The following is a 22,209-nucleotide window of genomic DNA, read 5'->3' on the forward strand; positions in this document are numbered from 1 at the left end:
CTACTAAACTAAACGCAGCCAGAGAAGAATGTGACGTGCCCTGCAAACAAAACTTGAGTCACAGCTTAATTGTTACAGAAATACATTTTTTTCATACTTTGTAGCCAAAGTAAAAATAAATCAAAAGTATAATTTTGTATAATAATTTTAAAGGTACATTCACACATAGCAGATTTGTTGTAATATGTTTGCAGCTGTTCCTATTTTTGAATCAGGCTGATTCAGGAATCCATGTGCCTACTGCCCATGATTATGGGGGCTTCCCTCTAGCCAGAGCCTGATGTAATGATGGGTCGGTGTTATCTATATAGAGGTCATTGTGCAGGGAGAGGGAGAAGATAATCTGTGACATCAACTATTGTCAGTAGTGATGTAATGATGGGTCAGTGTTATCTGTATAGAGGTCATTGTACAGGGAGGGGAAGAGATAAGCTGTGACATCATCTATTGTCACTAGTGATGAAATGATGGGTCAGTGTTATCTATATAGAGGTCATTGTACAGGGAGGAGGAGGAGATAAGCTGTGACATCATCTATTGTCAGTAGTGATGTAATGATGGGTCAGTGTTATCTATATAGAGGCCATTGTACAGGGAGGAGGAGATAAGCTGTGACATCATCTATTGTCAGTAGTGATGTAATGATGGGTCAATGTTATCTATATAGAGGTCATTGTACAGGGAGGGGGAGGGGATAAGCTGTGACATCATCTATTGTCAGTAGTGATATAATGATGGGTCAGTGTTAACTATATAGAGGTCATTGTACAGGAGGAGAGGAGACGAGCTATGACATCATCTATTGTCAGTAGTGATGTAATGATGGGTCAGTGTTATCTTTATAGAGTTCATTGTGCAGGGAGGGGGAGGAGATGATCTGTGACATAATCTATTGTCAGTAATGATGGGTCAATGTTATCTATATAGAGGACATTGTACGGGGAGGAGGAGGAGATAAGCTGTGACATCATCTATTGTCAGTAGTGATGTAATGATGGGTCAGTGTTATCTATATAGAGGACATTGTACAGGGAGGGGGAGAGGATAAGCTGTGGCATCATCTATTGTCAGTAGTGATGTAATGATGGGTCAGTGTTATCTATATAGAGGACATTGTACAGGGAGGAGGAGGATATAAGCTGTGACATCATCTATTGTCAGTAGTGATGTAATAATGGGTCAGTGTTATCTATATAGAGGTCATTGTGTAGGGAGAAGGAGATAAGCTGTGACATCATCTATTGTCAATAGTGATGTAAATGATGGGTTTCTGTTATCTATATAGATGTCATTGTACATGAGGGAGATGAGATAAGCTGGGACATCGCCTATTGTGAGTAGTGATGTAATGATGGGTCAGTGGTGTTATCTTCTGGTGTCAGTGGTGTTACAACATGCATGTGTTAACACAATGGGGCTTATTTACTAAGGGTTGCGGATCGCAATTTCGTCAGACTGTTCTCCAGTATTGGGATTTGTGCAGCTTTGACAGGTATTTGACGCGATCGGATTGTGGCGCGGGATTTAACATTCGAATTGTGTCACAAGACAAAGCAGTTACATACACCAGGATGAAGAAGGTGTACTCCTGTGGACCTGAGTGGGGAAGCGACACATGCAGGATATCAGGCGCACGATCTTAGTGAATCGCAGCACAGTGCATTATCGTCGGACAATGTACTTTCGTGAACTCTGCGGGACCGGGTGAGTAAATGTGCCCCAATGTGTGTAAACACATCGGTTTGTTTATACAATGTAAACAGCTATGTAATCAGACAGCTCTTCTCAGCTTTTCTGATGCGTTGAAAATAAACAAATGCATTACTGTCACATACACCTTCAGCGCTCCCATAAATCCGAAAAGAATATTTGCCATGCATCCAACTCTTCATTCAGCTGGGCCATGGGGAGGGGGTCAGCGAGCTTCCTTCTTGAGATGTGAGATCTGTCATCTGGTTATGTCATAAGTATAAACATAAAAATATCACTTGTTTAAAAGATTATTGTTGTATTTCTCGCTAACCTGTGTAATTATAGATGTGGAAATGTATTTGCTGCAATATATGGTAACTCAAGCATAGTACAAGATAATGCAATCAATGTAACTATATATCTATAGACAATTAAAAGTGTGCCCATGAGCCCCAACATACGATGATGTAGATGCCATTGGCATTTATCACTTCTCATAGTGAATTTATATTAAAAAAAACTAAAAGCTTTACCATCTGCTCAATTTTCCATCTAAGTGGCAATGTTTTTATTACCTAAATTTGGGCCTCATTAATATAAATACAGTAAAAAAATTAGGCAAAATAATAATTAACGTTTGGTGCAAGCTGTGATAAATAGCAGTGTCCCTCATCGTATATTCAAAGATATCTTTCCATGCCATTTGTCAAATGTTCTTATATTAAGCTTCTGAATTACTCAACATAATTAAAAGTATTCCTGTGATCCTGGTGTTAGAAAATCTCTCACATAGTGCCTTCATTTTGATAACTTAATTTCTGATGTGGATACTAAGGCTTTGCCAAAGAGATTTGCCTCATCCAAGAGATTTCACAAAATCCCATTAGCATATGCAGGGAAGATAGTAAGTGAGACATGAATGCAAAGATTAAAAGGATTTACATTTCTTGTCTTTGAATATATAGCAGGGAATTGTATGAATGGTTGGCGGGAGTTCACATCTGGAACTTAAGGCTTCTAGGGATGAAACGCGGTCCGCTCTTATTGAGAGTTATGTAACTGATGGCAATGGATCCTGGAGAGATAAGAACTTTGTGTAAATGACTCATTTTGTGGCCTGGTAATAGCATGTTATAATTAATACAGAACTTGGAAGAGATTTAGAAATGTGATCTATCTCAGTGTGACTACATCAAAAATTCTTTTTCTTGTATTCTAGGATTTGTAAATGTAAAATGAAGAAAATGTTAGTTCTCGTACTTAGGGGAAGGTTGGAGATTGACTCTACAGGGAAATGTGATTGCCGCCAATGTATTAATTCTGGTGTCTAAACACTTTTAATAAGAACTAAGAAGAAAATAAAACACAGGCAGGTATCAGAAGCGGTCCAAAACAAAGAGAACCTGGTTGAGACCCTAGAATTCTTGGTGGTGGTTCTAGTACCTTTAAATTGACTCTCTGCAGTGGTTAACAAATGTATTTTATTAGGGTTGAGACCCCTACCTATGATGGTGCTCAGTATGTTAGTCATCCATACCAACTTACGATTTGTTGACCATGCCATTTGCTTAAGTCTATAGAGTAACTTTTATAAATTTAAAGTGGCCAAAGCGTGCCTGGCTCCCACCTTATATATACCCTAAAGAGTAACTTTAGAGTAACCCATAGAGTAACTTTTATAAATTTAAAGTGGCCAAAGCGCGCCTGGCTCCCACCTTATATATACCTAAAGAGCTGAACTTGGTTCAGTTCTGGGGCAGGGTGGAAACATATTTACAATATGTAAATTAGATAAAAAGTAGTTGGCGGAGTAAGTTGAAACCTTCCTGGGAAATATGTTCAGTAGTGTTCATGAATACACACACATGCAAAAATATTAAGCAAAATCAAACCTACATGTTTCTATTGGGAATCAGTTTTCAAATGACAGTTATCATGGTTTATAGACCAAGAATAAGTCACATTCCAAATACCTACCTTGGGCATTGAGAGTTTTGCTCACCTCGATTCTGCAGCTATATCTGATAATAATGGTAATAACTACTTTTTTGCCTAGCTTGCAGGCTTTTACAGGCTGGGTTATATTTGCTTTCAGACATTTGGGGAACTGTCCCTTGTCCCTAGGGCATACTAATAAAGAGGGTGCATCCCATATGTAATTTTTTTTTCATTTTAAATTTTATTTTTTTATTATTCTAATTCTTGGCCAGACAGCTCATACAGACTGATAGTGGGGGTCATTTATCTCAGTCTTTTCTTTTTTTTTTCTTTTATATTTTTTGGCACAGTTGCATATTGCATATGCTACAAAATTAGTGACTTTTCCACTTGCCTATCAAAGTTAGACACACCAAAATTTTTCAGTGTTGAGTCTGATATATCTTTAGAATCCAAACCATAAAGTCACAATTGTGTTGCAAATCATTGGTAAAAGTAGCAGCTTTGGCACAAACAAACTCCAGTCCAAAGCAGATGTAGAGAAAAGTTTAGAAAAAGGGTTTGCAGCTTTTGTGCAACTTTAAAAAAAAAAAGTCACAAAAAACCACAACACTTAGTTGCCTTATAAATTACGTTCTAAGATAAAACAGATCCAAAATCAGTCTAGTCTTTTAGGAAGTAGGAAATATACATGCAGCTATTGCTGGAGTTGATGTTTTTAAGGCACTTGGATCTGAATGAACAGAAATACAATTTTATGTACTTAGGCCTCAATAAAAAAAAAAGTACTTCGACATTATGTGAGTTACAGGTCTGTAAAATTGAGATGGAAACGGAGATGGGAATATTAGTAATGTGTAAAGCGCCAGACAGCTGCTGTAAAAGCAAACAAGATAATGGAATGCAAAAGAAGAGTAATTACCAGTCTGTCTACACCTGGAAAATTGTGGATCGTTTTGGGCATGGATGGGTTATATTATCAGACATGATGGCAGAAAGTATAATAAAAGTATCCACAGAAAAGTGCATTAAATTGAGCATATTCTATAGCATGGTCTTATATTAAAATAACTTTAGGAGTGATAAGGGATAAAAGTTTTTCACTTTGCTGTAAATGTTTCTTACCATGCAACCCAATTATAACGTCACATTCACAGCTGTATCAAGCCATAGCAGATTCCACTGTTTTAGTTAAGACAATGATGGAACCTGACAAACCCAAAGTGGACAAGAACATAGATATTTCTTCTTTTTTTTATTTACAGGTGGTCCCCAATTTAAGGAGACTTAACTTACAGACGACCCCTAGTTAGAGACGGACCTCTCTGCTCACTGTCACCTCTGGTGATGCTCTCTAGATGCTTTACTTTAGCTGCAATAATCAGCTGTAAGGTGTCTGTAACGAAGCTTTATTGATAAATTTTGTTCCCATGACAGCACAGAATTCTGAAAATCCAATAGGAACTGTGACAAAATATTTTTTGTCTAATTGTAAAATATACCAGTTTCAACTTACATACAAATTAAACTTAGGTAGAAACCTGAAGGAGCTATCTTGTACATAACCTGGGGACTGTCCTCATTTCTTGTTTTGGGAATGTTAATCACTGTTAGAAGATAATGGGAGGAATTCATCAAACTATAAACCTATATTTGACTTAGGATAATCTATTTTTCTTCCAACAAATTAAATTAATTTATATGAATGTTTAGTGAAATTAACGGAAGGTAGAATGATGAAAATTTTTAATGTTTTTGAAAGTGCGTATTTTACCCATTTACAGTTTAAGGAGCTTGTAATTTTCAAATTGTTATATAGATCTTGAGAAGCACTGAAAAAGCTTTTGAACATTCAAGGGGTGATTATGGACACACCAATAAGGTATAATAGAAATCTGCCCGGTCTCTGGAGCCTGCCGGATTGAGCTGGGGGTCCGACATGTTTCACAGATTTGGGAGAATGGTAAGACTTAGGATAAAGAAAATTGCAATAGCAATAAATCCTAGGTTTTATCCACAGGGTTTTCAGGGGCATTTTCCCCACACTGCATTTTTCATTGTATGAGAGGGGTATTGTCTTAAAGACATCAGACTCAGAGCTGGATATGGACTGGAAAAGGTATAGACTTAGACCTTTGTCCAAAGGATTTGGTGTGCAGTTCGAGACAGAAACAAAAAAAAGCACAGACTCAAAAGTAGGGTACAGTGCAAAAATTATCAACATTGGGTGTTATCCACTAAATGCTCTCATGCCTGAAGAAGGGGCCACGCCTGGAACCATCACATAATGTGCTGGATACCGTCCTCCTTAATGGAGTAACTACGTGGTGTACACAGCCCGTTCCCCTGGAGTTCACGCTGGATTATATGGACTTTCATACTTGGCTGATTATGTTTTGCCTAAAATGCTTGTAACAATTGATATATTTTTGATAGCAAATAATAGCGTGGTGAGTGTTTCATTCGTACTTTAAGGATTACTCAGGGTCTGAAGACCCAAAGAAACGCTTAGGGGCTATCCGATAAGATATTTTTTATCCACTAAATGCTCACCTTAGATAACGGAGGGGAAAAGCATATAAAATACTGAGGAGCAGAGAGGTGGTTTGTGCGGTTGGCGTCCAGCTAGCGGACATGACACAGTGGAAACAAATTGATTAAAGGGAAAAAAATAACACACATTGAGAGAGAAATCCAGGCAAAGTGGTATCTTTGTTTCATAAAATTGCTTGTGCAATTGCAAGTACAACCAGAAGATAACATCAATACATTTACATTTCTGTAAAGATGGCACTTTGTAATTGCAATTGCTTCTGAAGTTTTCTTTCCATGTGTGGTCATTTTTCCTTTTGATCCCATTAAAGACATTTATGGAATCACAAATGTTTGATCGTTGAGACCCTGGCGATCCTCAGAGAGATACTCTAAGCCCCATCAAGCTTCATACCAAGCACGCCAAATTGAATGGATCATCTAAGAAGAAAATATTACTGTGTATATCTCTTTAACTCTTCATATTTAGGGCAATAAGAAATGGTACTTATACTTTTTATAGAAATACTTCTGTTGAATTCCCAGCTGCACTGGGTAATTCTGGAAGTTAAACATATACCTATATACACGAGTTATGCTGGATGGTCCTGGATGTCTGCTGGGGGTCCCAACGCTCAGACCTCTACTCAGCATTGTCTTTTTGTGGGAAGATTGTGAAAGCCAGTATTTAGATAGATCTTGTATATTCAGAATCAGAGTCTTTTCCCCTATCCAGCTATTACAGCAGCTTGTAGATGGGAACCATAGTGACAGATTCCCTTTTATATGATTACCTATGACATCGAATATCAGTGTAAAAGGACAGAGCAGGACAAAGTGTGTATTGTGTTCATGTGTTTAGAGTGGGTGATTTATTATTTTTGGCAAGGCTTTTACCTTAAGAGTTGGCAAATAAATACATCTTTCTTGATCTGTATGATAAATGGTACCCAATGAAATATTGAATAGGCCTCAATACAATAGTGCACAAAGCCTCTCCAAAGTATATTTATATACACAGTATAAAGATGGAGTAAAAGCCTTTTTCTAAGAACACTTTGCAGGTTACTGACCTTCTCTTCCATATAGATGAAACACTTCATTTTTATTTATAAGTGACATATTCTTATATCAAAAAGAAAGTTAATACCATAAAAACGAATCACAGCTTACATCTAGACAAAATGCTTTCTATCAACTCAACTGCATTGCTAGCTTAGAAGGAAAGTCGACATATCATCCTCGGCCATGAGACTGAGCAGGAAAGACTTTTCCATTAATTTGTTTTCAAGAACACAAGCTATCAGTGTAATGCCTCAAGGGCAGCAATACCATTTGGATATGAAATGCATCTGTTATGATTCTCATTTTTCCTCAGGGATCTAAACATAAGATTCTGGTATTCAAAGTTGTGCTTTGATTTTCCTTTGTTAGATCACAATATAATTTGCTGTGCTGCAAAAATGGAAAAATAGTAATTAGATATCTCATTCTATATTATCTAGCAGCATGGGACGTAACAAAATAGGCAGAACGATATCCAGTCCAGGGTCAAAAGATTATAGCATTAACACACTGATCGCTGGAAACCTGGAAGCATTTTTTCCAACACATTACTAATTATAAAAATCTACCCTGAGTAATAAGAATTATCGTTATTATTATGTTTCATCTTCATGAACGTTCTATAAACTAACTTATACCATGAGTTCTAATATGGATATGGATACTAATTTTCCTTTGTATTAATAACCCATACTTTTTATATTATTTCTTATATTTTGAATTGTATAGTGTCTATCCAGTTTTGGTGTTTTTTTCATAATTTTTTTCATAATTTCTATCCTAATCATCACAGAATGACTGGCAGCAGGAGTCTTGTACAGCCTTTGTCCACCACTCCTACAATGGCATTTAACTACTGCCCACCCTCCCCATCCAGGAGCAACATTTAACCCTTTCCCAACTTCCCCAGACAAGCAGTACCTACTCAGCACTCCAGCACCCCTAGTTTTTTAGCATAGGGCTGGGTTTCGGGCGGCATGTAGGAATTTGGGAAGTTTCACCACTTTTTTTGTGAATCTCACTGGTGTAGTAGGAGATTTGGCATGTCATACTAGAAAACATTCAGTCAATGATTTCTCTACAAAACGAGAGCAAGGGAGATGGTTCTCCGACTTTTGTCTATACTGAAAGAGGAAGGACAACCCTCCAAGTACCAGAAAGCTTGGGATGCAAACATCTCAGAAAATGATGTATTGATCTGTTAGACCAGTGCAGAGTAGACAACCCCCTTTTCGGACAAGTCAAATAACTGTCTCAAATGATCTAAAACCCTCAATAAATGTGGCAAATTACTCCAGTATTGTGGTGTAGACAGATTGATACTTCTCCCCCATTCTTTCCATATGAGAAGATCTTGGAGCACAACTTCCATATTGCGGCTGACTGTATGTTACTGCACCCAAATTTACCTAATGACACACTGATGTACCATGCTGTTACATTAGAAAAGCAAAGTGGTGGAGTGGCACCGTGTAAAGAATCCTAGGGTGCAGGTCTTCGTCAGGGTTCGACAAACCCCTCCAGTATTGGTATACAGCAAATGGATGAAGCAGCACTACAAGGAAAGTGAAGTGAAAATGTTTTATTCCACCATAGATGGGACGTTTCGTCTTTTCTATAAAGACATTTTCAAGCTTGAAAATGTCTTTATAGAAAAGACGAAACGTCCCATCTATGGTGGAATAAAAAGTTTTCACTTAACTTTCCTTGGAGTGCTGCTTCATGCTGTTACATTATGTATTGATGTTCTACAATTAAAGTCCAGTTGCATGAATCCAAAGACCAATTGGATTTATATGTGAAGCTTCTAATGACACATTAGAACCTTTAAAGATTTGTGAAAAGGGGTTTGTGTCTCCAAGGATTCATGAAACTTTCCAGATTTATTACCAGTTCTTTTGGTAAAAATACTGATATAACTAAGCAAAGGCCAATTATTGACCACCAGTCTTTCTAAGATATAACTATATTAACTGTACACTTATCTGCAATTATTTCTGTATTATAGGCTTTAATAATAAACAACTCTTACCTTGCCATTATTTGCTATTAGCTTTGCTGTTAAAGGTTAATGAATTATGCTAAAGTAATTATGAGATTTAATGGTTCACTGAATGTAAATGTTGAATCATCTCCATTTTTCCGAAGAACTAATGTATTAATGTTAACATTTCCAATTCTAATTGTCATATTTATTTTAAAGGGTCTTTCAAAAGTAGATTCCTAATAGAAACATTTATAGTCATAGAGAGCGTAAGTACCTTGACTCATACTAAGGGCTTTAGTCAAATGCAGAGGAAAGTTCATTATTTTTAATTAGTCTAATTGCTAATGTTGCATTAAGAGTTTGGTTAGTGGAAGTAATTACAGTAAGTGTATTAGATGGAGTACTGGCATTCATCTTGTGACATTATTAAAATTTCAGAGATGAAAATATCCCTGGTGGTTTGCAGGCACTACATTGTTTACCAAAGGCTGTTAAATTAATCATATCGTCAATGCCCACCAAGCAGGCAAAGAATAATTATAAGTTTCTCTTATCTGGGGGATGTATTGGATGTTTTAGACTGGGTGTATTAATCTGAGCCTAGTATGAAAATAAGAGCTGGAAATGAAGTGTTTTTTATACAATGTAATTATAAAGGACAGTGATGTTTAAAAAAAAGGGAACACTGTAGTTGTTAAAACCTATCCACCTTTCCGGAGTTGGGAAGGAGGACAGTTGCATATCTATGAACCAATGCATGATTTTCTTAATGAGGCCTCCATCACTTAAAGGGGGTTTCCAGTTTGCAGTTCCTACATTGCTCCAAGTTTCAGGCCTTGCTTCTGACCAAACTTCCAGGGGATCCTGCTTCATCCAATGGATGGCCTTATCGGACATGGAATGTCACTCTGATTTCCAGGGAACTATACTTCCTGCGTTTTCCTTTGGTTTAAGGAAGTCACTCATTGGATACAGTAGTTCCCATGACTCCACAGGGCACAGGATTCATAACCAGAAGTAACAGAGTTACATGAGAGCCAGAAACCAAAGAGGGGCAAGTAGGTGTTTTTTTTAATTTAACCCGGCCCTATAGGGAGTTTCCATTTTAGCTGGGCTGCTTCTTGAGGACCCAAGAGTTTGCTGCCTCTCCCCCAACCTTCATGACATGATAATGATGTGGACGCATATTTTATTTATAAATTGTAATTTTTTAATTTTATTATTTATTTTATAAATTCTATTCTATTCAATTTCACTGCCTAGACCGCCTGGATCTTTGTCTAGAAAATAAAATGTAGTATTATGTTGCAAGATTACGTCTGTATAATATGGATTTGAAGAGGTAGTAATGGGATTATTTGGCACTTTAATAATATTTGGTTTTATAATGTCTATGTATAATGTGTTATAGAAAACATTGGGGCACATTTACTTAGAGTAGTGCATACTGCACTAAAGTGTGTTTGCCTGTGTACAATGCAGGGTGCACCACAAAGGGGGGGATTTACTAATTGTGCCGCAAGGACGACTGTCGGCATCAGTCTCCGCAAAGCACAGCCCGATGTCTTAAAGTGGTGCACGGCTGTTAGTGATTACTGGGTAGACTGAAATAGTCGTGCGCCAGAAAAATGCCGACAGTAATGAAGTGTGCTATCAAATGTTACATGAACTGCGCCTTAATTTTGCTCTCAAACCAATTTTTTCCTGGTCTATTGTATGCCTAAATTTGCGCCTAAAAATGCCAGCAAGCTACACATAAATGTGGATCATAATGTGCAAATGTTAGGCCACGCCCACTTGCGCCAAAAAACCCCAAAGGTGTTGGGATAGTCGGAAACATTTCTTCTTTCTGGCGCAAACTCATTATAAATGATCCGCAACAATTCTGCACCCAAAAAAAATTTAAAATCCCCGCATTTTTTGGGCATGTGCCAGAAATGTGTCTAAGACACTTCTTAAATACCTGTGCAAGCAGTTTGCACTGAAAAGAACAGGCAAAGTTTGACAGAAAACTAATGCACGGCCCTTAGTAAATGTGGGGCAATATTTTTCCACTATGCAATGTTAAATTGTGTCCAAAATCATTATCTATAACCAATATAAAAGAAAAAGACCCAAAACATGTAATATAAGTGGAAACCTGTGTGATATATACATTCTAACTTAGTAGCCACAATTAAGATGCAAGCAGTTGTATAATCTGTTAATATACATTTCAACCCAGTGTCTGGATGAAAGTTATACCCACAACCTTTTGCATAGACATCTCCCTTGTGATTTTAACATGGAAGATTTCTCTGCTTGATGCAGTATAGCAAGTGCTGTGAGTGTTATTGAGCGTGGCAGCAGAGGCTGTGTGCCTTAACCATGTCTCCTACAAGGCCTGTAGTGGGCATGGTAAAATTCTCGGATCAGTCTATTACCGAGGGAAGATTGAATTTAAACTCTGAAATTACAATAATTACATATATAATTAAGTTCATAATTGTAAGGCAATGCACACTAATTACACTGGTGATGCCTGGAATTCCAACCTGCATGTTAAAATACAGCATTTCAGCAATAAAACAGCTGCAGTAGAATCAGCCTATGTAAACCAGAAATGATAGGAAGAAAATACTCTGTGGAATGATAAAAGAAAAATTCTAAAATCTGTTCCAATACAAAAGATATCTGCAATTTGAGATGCCTGGAATACACCAAACCCATGTAGTGAGCAGGAAGCTCAATGAAACTGTAATTTTTGCCAATTACGGTAATAATCATCCTATTCGGGTGCCGTTGTGCAACAGTATTTTGTGGCAACATTTTTAGAACCTGGAATCTTAGGAAGAGTGTTCTATGTTATTTGGACTTTTGCACAGTGCTATTAGGTAACTGTTGCACTGATTATTATGGTGCCGTGGACTACTTTGAGCCCATATCATACCTTCTTGCATGTATTCATCTGGGGAAAGAAAATTGTGGGGTGATGATTTTTCGCAGCAAATAATAGAGAAAGTGTTTCATTCAATTAAGTTTTCTGGAAAAAAAATAAGTCACTATGTTACATGCACAACATTTTGCACAGCATTTCTTGGGCCCACCAGTCAAATATGATCTTGGGACCCACCACAGGTTTACATTTGTTACATTGTCTATTAATAAAATCATATATATAGGATAGTTAAGATGCTATGCTAAATATATGTATAAATTACAGAGAGGGTACCTTGTCCAGCACTACTTATGCAGGGCCTGGGGCCCACCTAACTATGGGGCCCACCGGTGGATCCACCTGTTTACCTGTGGGCCAGTCCGAGCCTGTGCTTAACACTATTGCAATCACTAATTAAGACTGGAGTTGCAGATGCAAGTAGGAATATGTTAGCCCCTATCTTCTAGGGAAAAAAATGATGCAACATGCTGCAGCACACAAAGGCCGAGAAATCTCACTGTGTCCATGCCAGTTTTATGTCTATCTTTGCACTAAAAAGAGCATCTTTGGATTTTGCACATGTATTTATCAAGTGTTTGCTCCACTTATGTGTCATGTTGGTGTGTGTTGTTGTGTCACAGGCTGTATAATGAAAGTGCAGTAAAATGAAAAAGGTGCAACTGTGTGCACTTTCCATAGCAGAGACAATTGCACCAGATAATTGAACACTGTGCACCACTATTTGATATATTTGGGGCAAAGTGTTTACTGGTCTTTGATATTGATCCACAGTATCTTATTATGTTTTACATTATGTTTTCCAAAGCTTTGCGATATGCATTAACGCTTATTGATACATTTCCATTATAATAAGATTTCTTCTTATTTTTCATTAAAGGGTTTTATGTTGAATTCATGGAAGGGTATTTGCCCGGATCTCTTAACCTCTTTGCTCCCCAGGGTGTACTATAATGGGGGTGTATGGAGAGAGCTCATGGGCTAAACTCTCTTCATACACAGCGGGTGTTGGCTGTATAACACAGCAGACACCCTCCTGTAACTGCCACAATTGGTGCTGGCATCGATTGCTGCAATTAACCTGTTAAGTCCAGAGGTGGAACCTGATGAACGGGGCATCTAACAGAGCTGTCGGTGGATGGCCGAACTGCCCCCCCCCCTGTGACGTCATCAGAGGGAGTCAATCAGTTTCCATGGAAGCCTACAGTCTCATGGAGACTCGTAGGCCTGCATGGCCGCTGGCAGGCTATAAGCCATCAACAGTAGAATTTCTTTATAGTGCAATACATTAGTATTACAGTATATAGTATGAGCAATGCAGGTTTAAAGTACCTTAGAGGGTCTGAAATAATAGTAAAAAAAAAAAAAAAGTTTTAATCGCCCCCCTTTCCCTAGAACACATATAAAAATAAACAGTAAATCATAAAAATGTTAGGTATCATCACCTGCCAAAATACATGTTACTCACCTGATATCAAAATTTAAAAAAGTTTATTTTCAGCCGTGTACACAGAAAATAGCAGCCGAATGTCCAAATCACCACTTTTTTTGCCATTTTTAATATGAATAAAATATGATCAAACAGTCATATAGGTTCCAAATTGATATAAATTAAAATGTCAGTGTGTATCTCAAAAAATTACACCATTCACCAAAGTGTGAAAAATTTATTGACCTCAGTACTTGGAAAAAAAAAATTGTACAAAAAATTAAAACATTTTTTATAATATACTAAAACCTAATAAACAAACAAACCAACAACAAAAGAAGCACAGTGTAACAGTGGTAGAATCTAGTGACAGTAATATCGACCAATGTAGCCAAAGGAAGGCCTCTTACTGATGAACTACAAAATACCAAATAAATGAAAACAAGAGGAAAGGACAAGGCTTCAATGTAACAACATAAAATGGAAAATCTTTATTTAACCTCTTAACGCTCAGCGTCCGATATATCGGACGCTGAGCGCAGTGACTTAGCGCTCAGCGTCCGATATATCGGACGCTGAGCTGATGCCGGTTCAGCTCAAGATCTGAGCCGAACCGGCATCGGGAAAGACGGGGTGCCGGCTGTAACTAATAGCCGGCACCCCAGTGTAACACCCGCGATCGGAGTAGTCTCCGATCGCGGGTGCTTAACCCGTTAAATGCCGCGGTCAGCGCGACCGCGGCATCTAACATGTATCTGGGGGATCTTTCCCCCACGATCGGCCCCCCCGAACCGTTTTCGGGGTGCGCCGATCGTTGCTATAGTAACTCTGATCTGGACCCCAGAGTTACCTGCAAGAATTGCCAGTAAGATGGCGTCTGTGACGTCATCTTACTGGCACAGTGCCAGCCTATGCAAGTGTATAGGCTGACACTGATAATACTCTGCAATACATGAGTATTGCAGAATATTATCATGAAGAAGCAATCAGATGATTGCTTCTTCATGTCCCATGGTATAAAAGTGAAAAAGTAAAAAAAAAAGTTATTCAATAAAAAAATAAAGTCATAAATCACTAAAAATGCCCCAAACCCCCAAAACATATAAAGAGACATATAACTCAAAAAAAAGTCTAAATCATAACACAAACCCCACATATATAGTATCACCGCGTCCGTAACAACCCGTAGAATAAAAGTAAATCATTATTGAACCCGCACGATAAACGCCGTAAAAAAAACTGTTATAAACCCTCCAAAAATTATGATTTTTACCTTTTCAATCCCACACAAAATGCTATAAAATGTGATCAAAAAACCATATGTACTGCGACATGATACTGGTGCAATGTACAACATGTCCCGCAAAAAACAAGCCATCAACCAGCTCCGTAGCCAAAAAAGTAACAACGTTATGCCACTTGGAAGACGGCAATACATAAATGATAGATTTTTCCCCACATTAGGGTTTTGTTTGACAAATTTAGTAAAACGTAAGAAAATATATTCATGTTTGGTATCCCCGTAATCGTATCGACCCATAGAATAAAGATAACATGATTATTAGTCTATACGGTGAACACCAAAAAAAAAAGAAGTAAAAAATCCAGTACAGAATTGATGCTTTTCTACTCCTGTCCTCAAAAAACGTTCCTAAATTTTCAACAATAGGTGATACAAACCCCAAAATGGTAACATTGGAAAAAGCATCTCATCCCGCAAAAAAAATGGCATCACATGGCCCCAATAACGAAAAAGCGAAAATTTTATAGCCTTCAAAAGGGGCCAATGAGGAAACTAAAATCCTGGCAGCTGCAGCGCCCTCCTTCCCTTCTGCACCTCGCTGTGCCCCCATAACACAAGTCACAGCCACATGTGGGGGGTCTTTGTACTCAGGAGAAATTGCAGAACAAATTGTATGGTGGGTTTTCTCTTTTTATCTTTTGGAAATGTGTAAATTTTAGGGCTAAATGAACGTATAAGGGAACAATATGACCATTCTAAATTTCACCTCCATTTTGATTCAATTACTATGAAGATCTCAAGGGGTTAACAATCTTCGTAAAAGCTGTTTCTGATAGCTTGAGGGGTGCAGATTTGAAAATGGGTTGGTTATATAGGGGGTTTTGATGCTAAATATGTAAAATTTCATTCCAAACTGTATTTATCCCCAAAATAGTCAATTCTGAAAATCCGGAAAAGCGATATTCTATTTGCAAGCCGCGTGACATCAAAATAAATTATCCAGACATTTCAGAAATTATGAAAATGTAAAGTAGACAAATGGGAAATGTTATTCAGCAACTTATTTAGGTGGTAAATCGATCTGCCTGAAAACGCAATGATTTTGAATTTCGAAAATGGCAAATTTTTCCAAAAATTTATCATATTTTCTTTTTTTTTGTAAATAAATGCAAAACTTATCAGCCAAAATTTACCACTAAAATGAAGTACAACATGTGGGGAAAAAACAATCTCAGAATCGCTTTGATAAGTAACAGTGTTCAAAAGTTATAACCGTATAAAGAGACGCAAGTCAGAATCCAAAAAATCGGGCTGAGCCTTAAGCTACAAAATGGCTGTGTCCTTAAGGGGTTAATAAACAACAATAGGAATGTATACAATAGGAATGCATTTTTTTTTAAACCTAATAAAACCTATATAATTTCTTTATCCTATGATTGTACTGGTCCAAAGAATAAAGGGGAGGTGTTGTTTAAAGTTAACAATGAAAGCAGCAAAAACAGAGCCCATGTGAAACGCTGCAAATGTGTTTTTTTGTCAATTTCAAGGCACTTGGAATTTTTTTCCAGCTTTTCAGTACATTGCATGAAATATTAAATGGTGCCACTAAAAAGTACAATTTGTCCCGCAGATAACAAGTCCATAAACATCTCTGTTAACAGAAAAATAAAAAAGTTATTGCCTTTTGGAAGTAGGGGAGCAAAAAACAAAAACACAAAAACGGGGCTGAGTCCTGAAAGGGTTAACATCACTGAACTGTGTTTACCACTTCCTACTCAGCCAATGGAGCAGCTGTAGCAGTGACCTACCCCTGCCACTGATAGGCTGAGTGGCCTCCCTGAAGCATCCTATGGTGTTAGAAGTTGGGAACTAGAATACTAGGAAACCCACTTAAAAAAAGACTAAGCTCTAAGAGGGCCGATGTCCCAAATATAGCAATGAGACGGTCTTACATAAGCCCTGCACATTTGTTTCAGTGTGATACTTCTGTGTGCCATTACATTAACTACTATATCTTGTATCATATGTTTCCCAAATAAATACAGTTACAAGTAAAGTAAAATACCTCCTCCAGCTAGACAAGTATTAGCAGGAACTTTATTACACAACATCAAGTTTACTGCCCCCTCTGTGCCAGCCAGGAGTTGGCTACATGCAGCCAGTGCCGTTCCCTGTTTTAATCTACGTACTAATTATCATTGGTTTCCTGCTTTATGTCTCACTGCTTCTGTGCTCAGGGATTCCATAAATGTTGAGTGTTATTGCCCATTTTCTACAGTCATTTCTTTTTCTCTTCCAGAATGCTTCCAACAGATGTGCAGTCCCTGAAGATTCCGCTCCACAAATCAGACATCATCATTGCCATGAAGCGGTCCACGACCCACAGCTGACTTCATGCTCGTGCCCTTTGTATGCCTGTAAATGGGAAGGTCACTTGGAGGTGGTTGTTGCTCATTTAACACAGACTCATACAATAAACATTCTACATGGAACAGAAATTGTCTTTCTTGCTACTGATATGCACCTTCCGGCACCGGTGGATTGGATAATTGCTCACTCATGTCTAGGCCATCACTTTTTGCTTGTGCTTAGGAAACAAGAAAAATATCAAGGGTACCCACAATTTTTTGCTACAATGATGCTGATTGGCACGCCGGCACAAGCTGAGAATTTCAACTACAAACTGGAGCTGAACAGGAACCGGAGAAGACTGACATGGGAATCCAGTCCCCGTTCGGTCTTGGACTGCGTTGACTCTATAATTACAGATGGTGATTGCCTTGTGCTTAATGCCTCAGTGGCTCAGCTCTTCGCTGATAATGGAAGCCTGGCCATTGGAATAGCAATAACTGCAAGCAAACTTTGTGCTACTCAACCTGAAATGTAATTTGCTGGACATCTGTGTATGGAAATCCAAACTAATGGGCTTTTTACTATCCTTTGGCTTTCTAACGCTTGTATATAAGAGAATGTCCTTCTGACAGAAAGTTCAAGCAATATTTCTTTTTCATGTATTTAGATTTAGGTTTTGTGAAAACTTTTTGACCCATCAAGAGCTTTTGACAGTAGGAGGCCATGTGGAGATACCTGTACTGTATGTTTTCATGTGTACTGTATATTTATATGTCCACATATGTTTACTTGGAGTTCTGAACAGTTGCCCAACCTGATGTATAACAGATTATCATGTTTTATTTTTCCTCAGTATTTTCACCTTTTTTATTATTTTATGTTCTTTCATGGTATTGCAGTTAAAGTGAAACTGTCACCAGGAATATCATTTTTAGCTGGTGACAGGTTCCAATAATATGCTATGCAGATTTTAAAAATGTCTTTGTCAGCATCCGAATCATTTCGTACTTTATAGTTGTTGTATGGACATTAGCTGTCTCATTGAACGGAGCGTTTGGCGAGTCCCAAGGGATAGGGGACTGTCAGTCTTCCTCTTCTCCCCTCTCATGCAGTTCCTCCACCCCTCCCACTTCCTGTCATGTGCATTGAGCAGGCAGGGGAGTGAAGGGGATGGTGTGGAATATACAAAAACACAAGGACATACAAGCTGCAGCTGTCCTTATCCTTGGGACTCACCACATGCTGCTGGCAAGGATACAATACAATACAATACAATCTGGGGAGAAATTATTTTGTACATAGTGTTCCGGCAGTTGTTACACAGTTAGATGCAGGTTTAACAATACAAATACATAAATACTATATTCTTACATGTTGCTAGTTCCTTGTTGCATAAAAACAGTTACAGGACATTGCGATACAGCACAATACAGGTTACATAAACACACATTATATTATATATGGGGAAGCAATTATAGTACAAAAATATACCAGTGACAATAACACATAGACACAGACTAGACAGACACGTATAGGGGATATTACACTAGAGGTGCCGTTGTGGTGCTGACAGTGTAGCAGTGAACAATTGGTGCACTGGTGCTGCAGGTATTGGCTTGGCAAAAAATGCATTGTCCGTAGCTCCACTGTTGCCAAGTACCAGTGCTTAAGCTGCCTGGTTGCGGCTGCCATTGGATCCTTGGTGCAGTGTTCCTCCAGACTTGTGGTAAGGCTCTGGATCTGATCACTTACATTCCAGGTGCTCCGATGAAGCTTGTTTTTCTGGGTAACATTTGAAAGACAAGAGTTAAGCATGTTCTTACAGATTGTGTCCCTTTGTTCCCTTCTGGTTCAATTCTGGAATAATTCTGTACACTTAAATAGTTGCACTTAGAAAAGTTACACTGGGTAAGACCATGGTCAGGTATGACCTGTATTCTCCAATTTATACACCAGGACAAATTAGTTACAACTCAGGATGGCAAAGAAACACAAAAAAGGAGTCAGAAAGTCTCCAGGGAGAACAGGCAAATTAACAGGGAAATTGGCATTAACATATACCAATAACATGAAAGGTGCAATATAAGACAAGAGGTGCTGGGACTTCTGGTGCCAAATTAAGCAGGCATACCAATAACAGGAAAGGTGCAGAGACAGGAGACAGGTAATGTAAAATAAGGAGACAGGTAATGTAAAATAAACTATTATAAACTACTGAAATGATTCATAATGCTGGCATAAGCATTTTTAAAATCAGCATAGCATAGGCTATTGGATCCTGACACCAGCTAAAAAAGATATTCCTGGTGAAGGGTTCGCTTTAGGTATTTTCAGTTTTGGAGACTAATGGTTATATATCTTAATATTGTAAACCTTCTGATGTTGTAAAGCTGACTCCTTGGAGCTGCATGTTTTTTCCATGCTACGGTTATCTCAACAATTCCTTTCCATACACACAATACGTGTCACACACTCTGGACCATAAAAAACCATTAATAAGCAATGACTATGGCAGCTCTTACATTACAGGGGCTGCCTGAAGCTCTATGTAAAAAAAAAGACATCAATATCATAACAAACAGCAACAAAAATCCACAATATGTCCTATATAGCTTCACATAACAAATGATAGCTAAGTTATTTGTGCCCAAGGGAAAAAAAAAAATCTGTATTATTATATATTTAACATCTTAGATTATTTTAATATCTATGCAGTTGTTTTTATTGACTGTATGAACTTTATTTATTATTAATATTTATCATATTTTCATATCAACAGAAGGTCATTTGAGCTTAATTCCAGTTTTCCTTGCTAAAAAATGTATTATTGTCCATTTTTATTTCCAAAGGTTAATGAGGACCTGTCACCCTTAAAAATGGGTAAAGTTAAAATGGCTAATAAATGGCTAAAGGCTAAAGCTCCTAGTGCTACAATAGATGCAGAAGTGTTACACAGCTAGCGTTATTAGAAACCTCCGATAACGCTAGCAGACACTGCCACGCTGTACACTAGAAAAGCCAGACTGCTCTCAAAGCAGTCGGGCATATTAATGAGGGGGTGGGATTAGGGGCGGTGACTGTCGGTCGTGGAGCAGGAGGTCTGGGGAAGAGGTAGCGCCTCGGACCGTCCCCTCATGAATACGCCCAACCGTTTACAGCTCGGTCGGGCATTTCTAGTGTACAGCGCGGCAGTGTCTGCTAGTGTTATGGGAGGTTTCCGTTAACGCTGGCAGTGTAACACTGCTGCATCTATTGTAGCACTAGGAGTTGCTTACTTTAGTAAGCAGCTCCTAGTGCTGTTTTTGAGGGTGACAGGTCCTCTTTAAATAGGTTGCCTAACTCCACTACACTCTGTGGCTGAAAGATATTGTGGCTGAATGTTATCAACATGAGGAATCAACAGTTTGCTGGGGGTCACAATTCGAGTTTGTGTCGGACTCCTACCAAACTGATATTGAGGACCCATCCTTTGGATACCTTACATACATTGGGGCACATTACTTACCCCATCACCGGAGTTCACAGAAATTGCATTGTCCGACTCCAGTGCACTGTGCTGTGATTCACTAAGATAGTGCGCCAGATATCATGAATGTGTCCCTTCGCTGCTCAGGTCTGACAGAGTTCACCTTCTTTTTAATGGTGCATGTTAGTGATTGGGCTTGCAACACAATTTGAAAGTTAATTCAAATTGATTGACCGACAACACCCCAGTAAATCGTGTCGCATGGAAGCCAGCGCAGCTGCTCCCAAAAAAGGGTCACATTTGACACAATCGCAGTGCGCCCGCTATTTAAATACCTGTGCAAGCCATTTTCTCATTAAAGATAGGGCACAGTCAGAAAAAAGGGTGGTGCAAGGCCTAAGTAAATGTGCCCCGTTAACTTTCTGCTCCATTTATTCTCAAGGACATTACTGGAGATTCTGTTATCTCATTAGGGGCTCTTGTTTTCATGACTGATGAGGGTTTCAGCTGTTAGAATCAGCATGATCTAAATCACCCTCTAAAAAGGGAATACTTTTGAAAGTTGGGACAACCCCTTTATCGGTAATACAAACTGTTTAAGGCTTAGCTATGCACCTTTGAATAGATTCACTGGAGAATCCCATCAACTGTACTGTACAAGAGAATATTGACAAGTTTTGCTTGCAAAATCTTTCTGTAAACGCCATAACATTTAGACCCTAAGAAATGATCTACAGAAATGAAGGTACTGCATAGACAGTACACCCATCATCAGCCAGGATTTTGTTTGAACATTTATTGAATAAGTCATACTATGTGCATACTTATCTGTAATGTTGGTATTAATTCAGTTATTTACTGGCATTGCATTATGTAAATGTTCCTGGTGTATGACAGCATATTTTCAGTTTTTTACATGATACATTGTTTCAGAACACAAAGCCGATAAACCACATTCAACATAAAGAAAAATACATTAAAAATCAGCATTTTGTATTTTGAGATAACTTGTTTTATATCAGTCAATCTATCTTTTTACAGCTTTTACGGCTTGCGTCATCGTCCGTGGTGGTCCAGGGGGTTCACCCCGAGCCTTGACACCTGCGATGGTTCTAGTCCTTCGTTAGAGTCCATTAAACTAATTGGACTTGATTAGGAAAGGCACACACCTGTCTATATAAGACCTCACAGTGTAGTTAGAGTACATGAGAATCGTGAAGTTCTGCCCAAGAAGCAAGAAAAGTGGCAAGGCACAGATCTGGCCAAGGTTACAAAAGAATTTTTGCAGCACTCAAGGTTCCTAAGAGCACAGTCGCCTCCATAATCCTTTAATGGAAGAAGTTTGGGATGACCACAACTCTTCCTCAACCTGGCCTTTCAGCCAGACTAAGCAATTGTGGGAGAAGAGCCTTGGTGAGAGAGGTAAAGAAGAACCCCAGAATCACAAAGTGTCTGAGCTCCAGAAATGCAGTAGGGAGATGGGATAAAGTTCCACAAAGTCAACTATCACTACAGCCTCCACCAGTCGAGACTTTATGTCAAAATGTGCTGACAGAAGCCGCATACAGAT

The 22,209-nt window shown here is 38.4% G+C and overlaps 1 protein-coding gene across 2 annotated transcripts in view; it reads left to right on the forward strand.

The window, feature by feature from the left end:
* SIAH3 (siah E3 ubiquitin protein ligase family member 3) overlaps positions 1-21,646 on the forward strand; it is a 55,226-nt gene extending 33,580 nt beyond the window's left edge. For both annotated transcript variants that reach the window (XM_072135241.1, XM_072135242.1), the window contains exon 2: positions 17,121-21,646. In XM_072135241.1, coding sequence (XP_071991342.1) covers positions 17,121-17,708 — 588 coding nt within the window. In that variant the 3' untranslated portion in view covers positions 17,709-21,646. The remainder of the gene's footprint in view (positions 1-17,120) is intronic.
* The last annotated feature ends 563 nt before the right edge of the window (positions 21,647-22,209 follow it).

Source organism: Engystomops pustulosus, chromosome 2 (assembly GCF_040894005.1).
Source record: "Engystomops pustulosus chromosome 2, aEngPut4.maternal, whole genome shotgun sequence".
Classification (NCBI taxonomy): Eukaryota; Metazoa; Chordata; class Amphibia; order Anura; family Leptodactylidae; genus Engystomops; species Engystomops pustulosus.